The sequence below is a fragment of the Panulirus ornatus genome, chromosome 46 (genome assembly GCF_036320965.1).
Source record: "Panulirus ornatus isolate Po-2019 chromosome 46, ASM3632096v1, whole genome shotgun sequence".
NCBI lineage: Eukaryota > Metazoa > Arthropoda > Malacostraca > Decapoda > Palinuridae > Panulirus > Panulirus ornatus.
Genome location: NC_092269.1, coordinates 19,884,857 through 19,898,631, shown reverse-complemented (window position 1 = coordinate 19,898,631; position 13,775 = coordinate 19,884,857). Strand labels below are relative to the sequence as shown.

At 40.9% G+C, this 13,775-nt stretch overlaps 1 protein-coding gene across 1 annotated transcript in view; it reads left to right on the top strand.

Annotated features, from left to right (window-relative positions):
• Positions 1-13,775, top strand: part of LOC139763327 (glutamate receptor ionotropic, kainate 4-like) — a 224,483-nt gene that overhangs the window by 135,633 nt on the left and 75,075 nt on the right. The window contains exon 4 of the mRNA XM_071689348.1: positions 10,017-10,145. Coding sequence (XP_071545449.1) covers positions 10,017-10,145 — 129 coding nt within the window. The remainder of the gene's footprint in view (positions 1-10,016; positions 10,146-13,775) is intronic.

Sequence of the window (13,775 nt, the reverse complement as noted above, 5' to 3'; positions counted from 1 at the left end):
GGGTGTGTGATGTCTCCAGGGTTGTTTAATTTGTTTATGGATGGGGTTGTTAGGGAGGTGAATGCAAGAGTTTTTGGAAAGAGGGGCAAGTATGAAGTCTGTTGGGGATGAGAGAGCTTGGTGAAGTGAATCAGTTGTTCGCTGATGATACAGCGCTTGTGGCTGATTCATGTAAGAAACTGCAGAAGCTGGTGAGTGAGTTTGGTAAAGTGTGTGAAAGAAGAAAGTTAAGAGTAAATGTGAATAAGAGCAAGGTTACTGGGTACAGTAGGGTTGAGGACAAGTCAATTGGAGGTAAGTTTGAATTAAGAAAAACTGGAGGAAGTAAAATGTTTTAGATATCTGGGAGTGGATCTGGCAACGGATGGAACCGTGGAAGCGGAAGTGAATCATAGAGTGGGGAAGGGGTCGAAAATCCGGGAGCCTTGAAGAATGTGTGGAAGTCGAGAACATTACCTCGGAAAGCAAAAATGGCTATGTTTGAAGGAATATATATATAAATATATATATATATATATATATATATATATATATATATATATATATATATATATATATATATATATATATATATATAATATATATATATATATATATATATATATATATATATATATATAAAATATATATATATATAAATATTCCTATAAGTCCATGGGGAAATTGAAACACGATAAGCTCCCAGGTGCAATTTCGTTTAATAATCAGATCATCAAGGGAGACAAAAGGGACAAATATAACAGTAAGTTGATATACATCGAAGAGACGAAGCTAGGACCCCATTTCGTAAACAGGGGATTGTCCAAGACAGGCAAGGAGCGTTAATCTTATCATTTTACAAATTTTATCAACAATAAAGTTATCTAATCTGTATAGACCATCACTAATATTAAGTTTTAAAATTTTTTTGTGTATTTAATAATAGAAGATTCAATTCAATTCTTTCTCCCCTACCCCTGGGGATAGGGGAGAAAGAATACTTCCCACGCATTCTTCGCGTGTCGTAGAATGCGACTAAAGAGGGCGGTAGCGGGGGCCAGAAACCCTCCCCTCCTTGTATTTTAACTTTCTAAAAGGGGAAAAAAGAAGGAGTCACCCGAGAGTGCTTATCCTCCTCGAAGGCTCAGATTGGGGTGTTTAAATGTGTGTGGATGTAACCAAGATGAGAAAAAATTAGATATAGGTAGTATGTTTGAGGAAAGGAACATGGATTTTTTTGGCTCTGAGTGAAACGAAGCTCAAGGGTAAAGGGGAAGAGTGGTTTGGGAATGTCTTGGGAGTAAAGTCAGGGTTAGTGAGAGAACAAGAGCAAGGGAAGGAGTAGCACTACTCTTGAATCAGGAGTTGTGGGAGTATGTGATAGAGTGTAAGAAAGTAAATTCTAGATTGATATGGGTAAAACTGAAAGTTCATGGAGAGAGATGGGTGATTATTGGTGCATATGCACCTGGGCATGAGAAGAAAGATCATGAGAGGCAAGTGTTTTGGGAGCAGCTGAATGAGTGTGTTAGTGATTTTGATGCAAAAGACCGGTTATAGTGATGGGTGATTTGAATGCAAAGGTGAGTAATGTGGCAGTTGAGGAATAATTGGTATACGTGGAGTGTCCAGTGTTGGAAATGGGAATGGTGAAGAGCTTGTAGATTTATGTGCTGAAAAAGGACTGGTGATTGGAATACCTGGTTTAAAAAGTGAGATATACATAAGTATACGTATGTAAGTAGGAGAGATGGCCAGAGAGCGTTATTGGATTACGTGTTAATTGATAGACGCACGAAAGATAGACTTTTGGATGTTAATGTGCTGAAACGTGCAACTGGAGGGATGTCTGATCATTATCTGTGGAGGCGAAGGTGAAGATTTGTGGAGTTTTCAGAAAAGAAGAGAAAATGTTGGGGTGAAGAGAGTGGTGAGAGTAACTGAACTTGGGAAGGAGACTTGTGTGAGGAAGTACGAGGAGAGACTGAGTACAGAATGGAAAAAGGTGAGAACAAAGGAGGTAAGGGGAGTGGGGAAGGAGTGGGATGTATTTAGGGAAGCAGTGATGGCTTGCGCAAAAGATACTTGTGGCATGTGAAGCGTGGGAGGTGGGTTGATTAGAAAAGGTAGTGAGTGGTGTGATGAAGAAGTAAGATTATTAGTGAAAGAGAAGAGAGAGGCATTTTGGACGATTTTTGCAGGGAAAAAAGGCAAATGATTGGGAGAGGTATAAAAGAAAAACGCAGGAGGTCAAGAGAAAGGTGCAAGAGGTGAAAAAGAGGGTAAATGAGAGTTGGGGTGAGAGAGTATCTTTAAATTTCAGGAAGAATAAAAAGATGCTTTGGAAGGAGGTAAATAAAGTGCGTAAGACAAGGGAGCAAATGGGAACTTCAGTGAAGGGGGCTAATGGGGAGGTGATAACAAGTAGTGGTGATGTGAGAAGGAACGGAGTGAATATTTTGAAGGTTTGTTGAATGTGTTTGATGATAGAGTCGCAGATATAGGGTGTTTTGGTCGAGGTGGTGTGCAAAGTGAGAGGGTTGGGGAAATATTTTGGTAAATAGAGAAGAGGTAGTAAAAGCTTTACGGAAGATGAAAGCCGGCAAGGCAGCAGGTTTGGATGGTATTGCACTGGAATCTATTAAAAAAGGGGGTGACTGCATTGTTGACTGGTTGGTAAGGTTATTTAATGTATGTATGATTCATGGTGAGGTGCCTTGGGATTGACGGAATGCTTGAATAGTGCCATTATACAAAGGCAAAGAGGATAAGAGTGAGTGCTCAAATTACAGAGGTATAATTTTGTTGAGTATTCCTGGTAAATTATATGGGTGGGTATTGATTGAGATGGTGAAGGCATGTACAGAGCATCAGATAGGGGAAGAGCAGTGTGGTTTCTGAAGTGTTAGAGGATGTGTGAATCAGGTGTTTGCTTTGAAGAATGTATGTGAGAAATACTTAATAAAACAAATGGATTTGTATGTAGCATTTATGGATCTGGAGAAGGCATATGATAGAGTTGATAGAGATGCTCTGTGGAAGGTATTAAGAATATATGGTTTGGGAGGCAAGTTGTTAGAAGAAGTGAAAAGTTTTTATCGAGGATGTAAGGCATGTGTACGTGTAGGAAGAGAGGAAAGTGATTGGTTCTCAGTGAATGTAGGTTTGCGGCAGGGGTGTGTGATGTCTCAATGGTTGTTTAATTTGTTTATGGATGGGGTTGTTAGGGAGGTGAATGCAAGAGTTTTGGAAAGAGGGGCAAGTATGAAGTCTGTTGGGGATGAGAGAGCTTGGGAAGTGAGTCAGTTGTTGTTCGCTGATGATACAGCGCTGGTGGCTGATTCATGTGAGAAACTGCAGAAGATGGTGACTGAGTTTGATAAAGTGTGTGAAAGAAGAAAGTTAAGAGTAAATGTGAATAAGAGCAAGGTTATTAGTACAGTAGGGTTGAGGGTCAAGTTAATTGGGAGGTGAGTTTGAATGGAGAAAAACTGGAGGAAGTGAAGTGTTTTAGATATCTGGGAGTGGATCTGGCAGCGGATGGAACCATGGAAGCGGAAGTGGATCATAGGGTGGGGGAGGGGGCGAAAATTCTGGGAGCCTTGAAGAATGTGTCGAAGTCGAGAACATTATCTCGGAAAGCAAAAATGGGTATGTTTGAAGGAATAGTGGTTCCAACAATGTTGTATGGTTGCGAGGCGTCGGCTATGGATAGAGTGGTGCGCAGGAGGATGGATGTGCTGGAAATGAGATGTTTGAGGACAATGTGTGGTGTGAGGTGGTTTGATCGAGTAAGTAACGTATGGTAAGAGAGATGTGTGGAAATAAAAAGAGCGTGGTTGAGAGAGCAGAAGAGGGTGTTTTGAAATGGTTTGGGCACATGGAGAGAATGAGTGAGGAAAGATTGACCAAGAGGATATATGTGTCGGAGGTGGAGGGAACGAGGAGAAGAGGTAGACCAAATTGGAGGTGGAAAGATGGAGTGAAAAAGATTTTGTGTGATCGGGGCCTGAACATGCAGGAGGGTGAAAGGAGGGCAAGGAATAGAGTGAATTGGAGCGATGTGGTATACCGGGGTTGACGTGCTGTCAGTGGATTGAATCAGGGCATGTGAAGCGTCTGGGGTAAACCATGGAAAGCTGTGTAGGTATGTATATTTGCGTGTGTGGACGTATGTATATACATGTGTATGGGGGTGGGTTGGGCCATTTCTTTCGTCTGTTTCCTTGCGCTACCTCGCAAACGCGGGAGACTGCGACAAAAAAAAATATATATATATATATATATATATATATATATATATATATATATATATATATATATGTATATTTTTTTTTTTTTTTTTTTTTTTTTTCTTTTGAAGGAGTCACGCGGGGAGTGCTCATCCTCCTCGAAGGCTCAGAATGGGGTGTCTACATGTGTGTGAATGTAACCAAGATGAGAAAAAAAAAGAGATATGCAGTATTTTTGAGGAAAGGAGCCTGGATGTTTTGGCCCTGAGTGAAACGAAGCTCAAGGGTAAAAGGGAACAGTGGTTTGGGAATGTCTTGGGAGTAAAGTCAGGGGTTAGTGAGAGGACAAGAGCAAGGGAAGGAGTAGTACTACTCCTAAAACGGGAGTGGTGGGAGTATGTGATAGTGTAGAAAAATAATCTCTAGATTGGTATGGGCAAAACTGAAAGTGGATGGAGAGAGATTGGTGATTATTGGTGCATAGTCACCTGGGCATGAAAAGAATGATGAGAGACAAGTGTTTTGGGAGCAGCTGAGTGAGTGTGTTAGTAGTTTTGATGCACGAGACCGGGTTATAGTGATAGGTGATTTGAATGCAAAGGTGAGTATTATGGCAGATGAGGGTATGATTGGTTCACATGGGGTGTTCAGTGTTGTAAAAGAAAATGGTGAAGAGCTTTAAGATTTTTGTGCTGAAAATGGACTGGTGATTGGGAATACCTGGTTTAAAAAGAGATATATACATATGTATACGTATGCAAGTAGGAGAAATGGCCAGAGAGCGTTATAGGATTAGGTATTAATTGATATACGCGTGAAAGAGAGACTTTAGGATGTTGAAATGGTGAGAAGGGCAGCTGGAGGAATATCTGATCATTATCTTGTGCGTGCGAAGGTGAAGATATGTTCATTGTTTTCAGAAGAGAAGAGAGAATGTTTGGGTGAAAAGAGTGGAAAGAGTAAGTGAGCTTGGAAAGGAGATTTGTGTGAGGAAGTACCAGAAGTGATTGAGTGCAGAATGGAAAAACGTGAGCACAAATGACGTAAGGAGAATATGGAGGAATTTGATGTATTTAGAGAAGCAGTGATGGCTCACGCAAAAGATGCCTGTGGCATGAGAAAGGTGGGAGGTGGGCAGATTACAGAGGGTAGTGAGTGGTGGGTTGAAGAAGTAAGACTGTTAGTGAAAGAGAAGAGGCAGGTATTTGGAGATTTTTTCACGAAAATTGTCCAAATGACTGGGAGATGTATAAACGAAGGAGGCAAGAGGTCAAGACAAAGATGCAAGAGGTGAAAAAGAAGACAAATGAGAGTTGGGGTAAGAGAGTATCATTAAATCTTAGGTAGAATAAAAAGATGTTTTGGAAGGAGGAAAAATATAGTGCGTAAAATAAGAGAACAAATGGGAACATCGGTAAAGGTGGCAAATGGGAGGTAATAACAAGTAGTGGTGAAGTGAGAGGGAGAGGGAGTGAATATTTAGAAGGTTTCTTGAATGCGTTTGAAGATAAAGTGGCAATATAGGGTGTTTTGGTCAAGGTGGTGTGCGAAGTGAGAGGGTCAGGGAGAATGGTTTTGTTAAGAGAAAAGAGGCAGTGAAACTTTTGCAGAACATTAAATCCGTCAAGGCGGTGGGTTTGGATGGTATTGCAGTGGAATATATTAAGGAAGGGGGTGACTATTCAATGTATTTAAGGATCATTGTGAACTCCCTGAGGATTGGTGGAATGCAAGCATAGTACCATTGTGTAAAGGCAAAGGGGATAAAGGTGATTGTTCAAATTACATAGGCATAAGTTTGTTGAGTATTCCTGGGAAATGATATGGGAGTTTATTGATTGAGAGAGTAACGGCATGTAGAGAGCATCAGATTGGGGAAGAGCATTGTAGTTTCAGAAGTTGTAGAGCATGTCTGGATCATGTGTTTGCTTTGGAGAATGTGTGTGAGAAATACATTGAAAAACAGATGGATTTGTATGTAGCATTTATGGATCTGGAGTAGGCTTTAGGTTTCAGGAGTACATGCTGCAGGAGGTAAATTGCCAGAAGCGGTGAAAAGCTTTTACTAAGGATATAAGACATATGTATGAGTAGGAAGAGAGGCGAGTGATTAGTTCCCAGTGAATATCGGTTTGCGGCAGGGGTGTGTGATATCCCCATGTTTTTTGAGTTTGCTGATGGATTGGGTGGTTACGGAGGTGAATCCAATAATTTTGGAGAAAGGGGCAAGTATGCAGTCTGTTGTGGATGAGAGGGCTTGGGAAGTGAGTCAGTTATTGTTCGCTGATGATACAGCGCTGGTGGCTGATTCGGGTGAGAAACTGCAGAAGCCGGTAAATGAGTTTGGTAAAGTGTGTGAAAGAAGAAAGCTGAGAGTAAATGTTAATAGGAGCAAGGTTATTAGGTACAGTAGGGTTAAGTTTGAATGGAGTAAGACTGGAGGAAGTGAAGTGTTTTAGATATCTGGGAGTGTATTTGGCAGCGGATGGAACCATGTAAGCGGAAGTGCAGAGCAAAAATGGGTATACCTAAAGGAATAGTGGTTCCAACAACGCTATATGGTTGCGAGTCAGGGGCTATAGAGGTTGTTGTGCGGAGGAGGGTGGATATGCTGGAAATGAACTGTTTGAGGACAATATGTGGTGTTAGGTGCTTTCATCGAGTAAGTAATGAAAGGGTTAGGGAGGTATTTGGAAATGAAGAGTGCATGGTAAATGAAAGGGTAAGATTGATCTGTGGTAATAGAAAGAGTATGGTTCAGAGAGCAAAAGAGGGTGTGTTGAAATAGTTTGGACATATGGAGAAAATGAGTGAGGAAAGATTGAAAAAAAAAATGTATATGTCAGAGGTTGAGGCAACAATGAGAAGCGGGACACCAAATTGGAGGTGGAAGGATGGAGTGAAAAAGATCTGGAGCGATCGTCGCTTGAACATGCAGGAGGGTGAAAGGCATTCAAAGAATATAGTGAATTGGAACGATATGGTATACCGTGGTCGACGTGCTTTTAATGGACTAAACGAGGTCGTGTGAAACGTGTGGGGTAAACCATGGAAAGGTCTGTGGGGCCTGACTGTGGATAGGGAAATGTGGTTTCCGTGCATTCCACTTGAGAGCTAGAGACTGGGTGTGAACGAATGTGGCCTTTTTGTCTGCTTTTCTGGCGCTACCATGCTGAAGCAGAGGGTAATGATGCTTTTTCCTGTGGGATGTGGTAGCACCAGGAATGTATAAAGGCATGTAAGTACGAATATGTATATGTGTATATATGTGTATGTATGTGTTTGTGTATGTATATATCTATATTTCTCACTTATTTATTTTATCATACTTAATCGCCGACTCCCGCGTTAGCGAGGTAGCGCAAGGAAACAGACGAACGAATGACACACCCCACCCACATATACATGTATATACATAAACGCTCACAGAAGCACATATACAAACATACACATTTCAACGTATACATGAATAAGCATACACAGACATACTACACATATATACTCAGTTACATATTCATACTTGCTGCCTTCATCCATTCTCATCGCCACCCCGCCACACTTGTAATAGCGCTAGGAAGAGACAAAAAAGTTCACATTCGTTCACATTCAGTCTCTAGCTACTATGTGAAATGCACCGAAACCACAGTTCCCTTTCCACATCCAGGCCCCACAAAACTTTCCATGATTTACCTAAGACGTTTCATATGACCTGGTTCAATCCAATGACAGCATGTCGCCCCCGATATATGACGTCCTTCCAATTCACTCTATTTTTTGCACGCCTTTCACCCTCCTGTATCTTCAGGTCCCGATCGCTCAAAATCTTTTTCACTTCATCCTTCCACCTCCAGTTTGGTCTCCCACTTCTCATTACCTCTACCTCTGACACATATATCCTCTTTGTCAATCTTTCCTCACTCATTCTCTCCATGTACCCAAACCATTTCAACACACCCTCTTCTGCTCTCTCAACGACACCACTTATTATCACATAAATCCCTTACCCTTTCATTACTTACTCGATCAAACCACCTCACACCACGTATTGTCCTCAAGTATTTCATTTCTAACACATCAACCCTCCTCCGCACGACCCTAATTATAGCTCACGCCTCACAACCATATAACATTGTTGAAACCACCATTCTTCTAAACTACCCATTTTTGCTTACCAAAATAACGTTCTCGCCTTCTACACATTCTTCAACGCTTCCATAAACTTCGCCCCCTCCCCCACCTTGTAACTCACTTCCGCTTCCATGATTCCATCTGCTGCTAATTCCACTCATAGCTATCTAAAACATTTCACTTTCTCCACTTTTTCTCCATTCAAACTTACCTCACAATTAACTTATCCTCAACCTTACTGAATCTAGTAACCTTGCTCTTAGTCACATTTACTCTCAGCTTTCTTCTTTCAGACACTTTACCAAACTCAGTCACCAAATTCTACAGTTTCTCACCTGAATCAGCCACCACCGATATATCATCAGCGAACAACTGACTCACTTCTCAAGCCTTCTCATCCACAACAGACTGCATACTTGCCCCTCTTTCCAAAACTCTTGCATTCACCTCCCTAACAACCCCATCCATAGACAAATTAAGCAACCATGGAGACATTACTCACCTCTACCGCAAACCAACATTCACTGCAAACCAATCACTATCCTCTCTTCCTGCTCGTACATATGCCTTACACCCTTGGTAAAAACTTTTCACTGCTTCTAGCAACTTACCTCCAGCACCATATACACTTAATACACTCTATCAACCCTATCATATGCCTTCTCCAGCTCCATAAATGCTACATATAAATCCATTTGTTTTTCTAAGTATTTCTCACATGTAATCTTCAAAGCAAACTTCTGATCCACGCATCCTCTACCACTTCTGAAACCACACTGCTCTTCCCCAGTCTGATGCTCTGTAAATGTCTTTACCCTTTCAATCAATGCCCTTCCATATAATTTCCCAGGAATACTCAACAAACTTATACCTCTGTAATTTGAACACTCACCGTTATCCGTTTTACATTTATACAATGGCACTATGAATGCATTCCGCCAATACTCAGCCACTTCCCCATGAACCATACAAACACTGAATATCCTTACCAACCAATCAATAACACAGTCACCCCCTTTTTATAAATTCCACTGCAAAACCATCCAAACTCGCCGCCTTGCCGGCTCTCATCTTCCGTAAAGCTTTCACTACCTCTTCTCTGTTTACCAAACCATTCTCCCTGACCCTCTCACTTCGTACACCAGAGTGACCAAAACATCCTATAGCTGCCACTCTATCATCAAAATGATACAACAAACCTTCAAAATACTCACTCTATCTCCTCTCACTTCACCACTACTTGTTATTACCTCCCCTTTGCCCCCTTTACCGATATTCCCATTTGTTCTCTTGTATCACGCATTTTATTTACCTCCTTCCAAAACATATTTATATTTTCCCTAAAATTCAATTATTCTCTTTCACCCTAACTCTCTTTTGCCCTCTTTTTTTACCTCTTGAGCTTTTTTCTTGACCTCCTGCCGCTTTCTTTTATACATATCCCAGACATTAGCACAACTTCCCTGCAAAAAAATCGTCCAAGCGCCTCTCTCTTCTTTTCACTAACAATCTCACTTCATCCTACCACTCACTACCCTTTCTAATCTGCCCACATCCCACCTTTCTCATGCCACAGGCATCTTTTGCGCAAGCCATCACTGCTCCCCTGAATACATACCATTCCTCCCCCATTCCCCTTACGTCATATACATACATATGTTTGTTCGTACATTTCAGATTCACTGTATACCTGCAGCTACCATACACTCCTCCGGGATCTGAAGCGTTGCAGGTTGCTTCATGGTCCCCCCAGCGGGGCCTGGCTCTCACCTCCCACCTGCCGCTCTTCCCCGACAAGTTCTCCAAGTAAGTCAGCCGATTGAATCTCTGACATCAATTTATTTGTGACATGAATCTTACGTAATGCAGAGGTTATCATATTAAATAACGATCAGACACGACAAGATTTCTGAAGTGGCAACAGCAAATACATACCTATACATCCATAGCTCTATACGCACATATACACAAGCCATCATCTTCAAAGAACAAATACATCTTTTTCAGATTGTTCACTGTCCCACTCACGGTCAAAACACTGTCATGGCTGACCACTACCTACCACCCAAGCCTCTCCCTCTCTCGGACGCAGTACTCATTTATCAGTGGCGTGGTCTTCCGCCCCCAAATCCCACAACACTAGCGGGCAGAAACCAAACCTTATCGTCCACTTACTGACTCAGCGAAGTTTCGGGGGGTTGGGTTACACTTCATCACCGTACTGAGGTAACCAGTGAAGATGATACTGAAATCATGTGGGAAAAGTATCATGAAACACATCTTTCCCCAGAAAACAGTAACACTACACCCGGCTGACGCTCCCTGCATCAGCCCACCGCAATAAGCTGCTCATGCAGCAGTGAAATCGAGTGTTCAACTGCTGCAACACCGACCTCTACAACCAGCTTCGCGATAAAGTGTAACGCGAAGTACGAACCGTCCAGAAGGCCTATCACCCAAACAAGGTGCAGCATTTAAAGTAGGACAACATCGGTCAGTGTTATGATAGAAATAAAGACACAACTGGCTGTGACGAACTAAGGCTCTCCTCTTCCCTTAAGTAGACCAACTTAGCAATGAGGAGGCTGCTCACCAGATTAACAATCACTTTGACAGTATTTGCCGATATCTGCCAACTGTTACCACAACTCAACATCAACTCCCTCCCAGCATACCTACCAACCCCATCTTCCCCAAACAAAGTAAAGGAATATCAAGCAGCTGGACGCCTTCATCGCCTTAAAGTCAAACGCTCAACCACACCCATAGATCTTCCAGTAAACCTTTTTAAAGAAATTCCATGAATTAGTTACATCGATGACCGCCATGATTAATGCTTCACCCAAATAATTTAAATGCCGACAGCTTAGAAGACAGCGTATGTCACTCGACTACCCAAATCCAACAACCCAGAGTCTCTTAATAACTTGTGGCCTATTTGTCACTGTATTCCCCAGTCTGATTTGTGAAAGTTTTGTGTCTGACTGAGTCTGTCCTGACATTGCTGATTCAGTAGACCCTCAGCAGTTTGAAAACATGAAGGCTTCCTCCATTACACACACACACGCACACACACACACACACACACACACACACACACACACACACACACACACACACAAACGTTTCTCGAGCACAACGTGGCTAGGCCCTCGCCAGTTCTTTCCCCCGCCAGACTGTGTCCAATTACACGGAACAGCTTGAATGACGTGCAATGGAGCTTATTGATTATATGCTTCTTGTAAATGTCACGTATTAAGAAATTTGGGTTTACTTCTTTATATGGAAGACATCTTGGGTCTGAATTTGCGATAGTGCTGTGAACATTTCCGAGTTAAAAGAACATGTGAAACTCCATTTTTGATGGGTTCTCTCACAAATATCCATGTATTTGTATCAAAATCCATAACTATACTAATAGCAAATGACAAAGGATCATCGTGCATGGCAGATCTTTCGGACGACATTTCATTATAAGAATTTATTTTGCTTGAATTTGGTTAAATCTGGTAAGGACGGGTATCCTGCCTTGGCGTAACACACCTGTAGGGTTCCATGTCCTCCTTCCTGCCGGTAACAGTTGCTTTAACGCCCAGTTGTACAGTTAAAGATTGGCACCCATACATGATGGACGGTATTAACGCTGCGCCAAGTACGTCGTTGTTCTTCCTTACAACTGATTAGAATTCCAATGCATGACAGAGCTTATTCTTTGTATATATTCTGACAGCCGAGGGCATAGAACCGTCACTCTTGAACGGTAAACCTAGGTAAACATAACTCGCACAGCTACACACAGGGACCAGCAAGAAAAACTGCAGAAAAGAGCAAGCACAATCATCCTGGGCACTTCTTACACCACCTAACATGAAGCCCTCACCTTGCTGAACCTGTCCACTATTGGTAGCTTTTCTGTATGAGTATACATTGGTAGGTTTTCTGTATATGCTAAACTTAAACTTGTTTCCTTGCCAATGGATCATGCAATCTAAAAATGGTAACATACCATTATTTTCATTTTCTACAGTAAATGTGATGGAATGTATTAGATTGTTAAGTAAAGGTAGAAATGTTTGTAAATTTTCACTTGTTGGCCAAACACAAAGAACATCATCTACATACCTAAACCATATTGCACTAGAAGATAAGATATCCTTTAGTAATTTTGTTTCAAAGAATTCCATATAAAGATTACTTAGTACAGGTGACAGAAGGTTACCCATTGCCATACCAAATGATTTTTGAGCATAATATTCTTAATTAGATTGAAAAACACAGTCTTTCATACACACTTTCATTAGTTCAATATAAACAGACTTTGAAACAGGCAAATGGATATCATCCAAAACATCAAACATATATTCTAAGAGGTCATCAGCTGGAACATATGTGAACAGTGAGGAAACATCAAAGCTAACAAGTTAGAAATTCAAAATTAAGCATTGATATTCTTGAACTTGTTAACTAAATCTACATTGTTTATGATACTAGAATTTGATATCTTACCCACTAATGGGCTTAATAAAGAAACTAACCACTTTGAGAATTTATATGTGATGGAGCCTACTGAACTCACTATAGGTCTTGCTGGAAATTTTGGTTTATGTGTTTTGATAAGTCCATACATATATGGCATTGAAGAGGAAAAAGATGGCAAACTTTTGATAAGAGAACCTTTCAACAACAACTTCAAATCTTTATTGAAATGAGAACTAACTCCTTCTAGGGGATTCTTACTGAGTTTAAAGTGTGTTGAGTCATCACTTAAAAGTCGGTGTTAGCCTTATCTGACTTAGTAATATGCATATCATTGTCTTTTTTCTTAAGTGTTGATAGCTCTTATAGATATTTTAGGGCAACTAGGATTCCCTGGTTTTGACAAATTAGCATACACTAAACCTTTACAGATATTGATTTCATTATTAGATAATTTACTGTACTTCTCTAAATTACAGAAAGACTTTGTAGCATCAACACAGTTGGCTTCTCTGTTAGAAAACACAAAACTTAATCGATAGCCTAAAGCACACATAGAATTCTTATCTAGTTGTTTAGTGAACAGGTTTATCACAAAAGAAGGGTTCGTGCTCGAAGTCCAGTCACCGTATTCAATAAGTTGGTCTAACTTAAAGTTTCATTGGTAGCCAATTGCGTTCACTTCTTAATCTATTATAGCAGTAGTCCAACATCCGGTTCTTCCAATGTGACGGTATAGCCGTTTGAAAAGCACGTCTCTACTCTCTTGTAATACGAAAGGCTTTCTCCATTTCAATATTCTTTAATTCAATATGTTTCTTTAAAATGATGTTTTGGAATTAGTCAAATGGTCGACCAGACAGCTGCAACATTCGCTGGGGTAGGACGGATCTTAGCATCACTTGTTCATCAAGGCATTTCCTAAATAATCCAAATAGTAACTTCAGTTGGTGGGCCTTG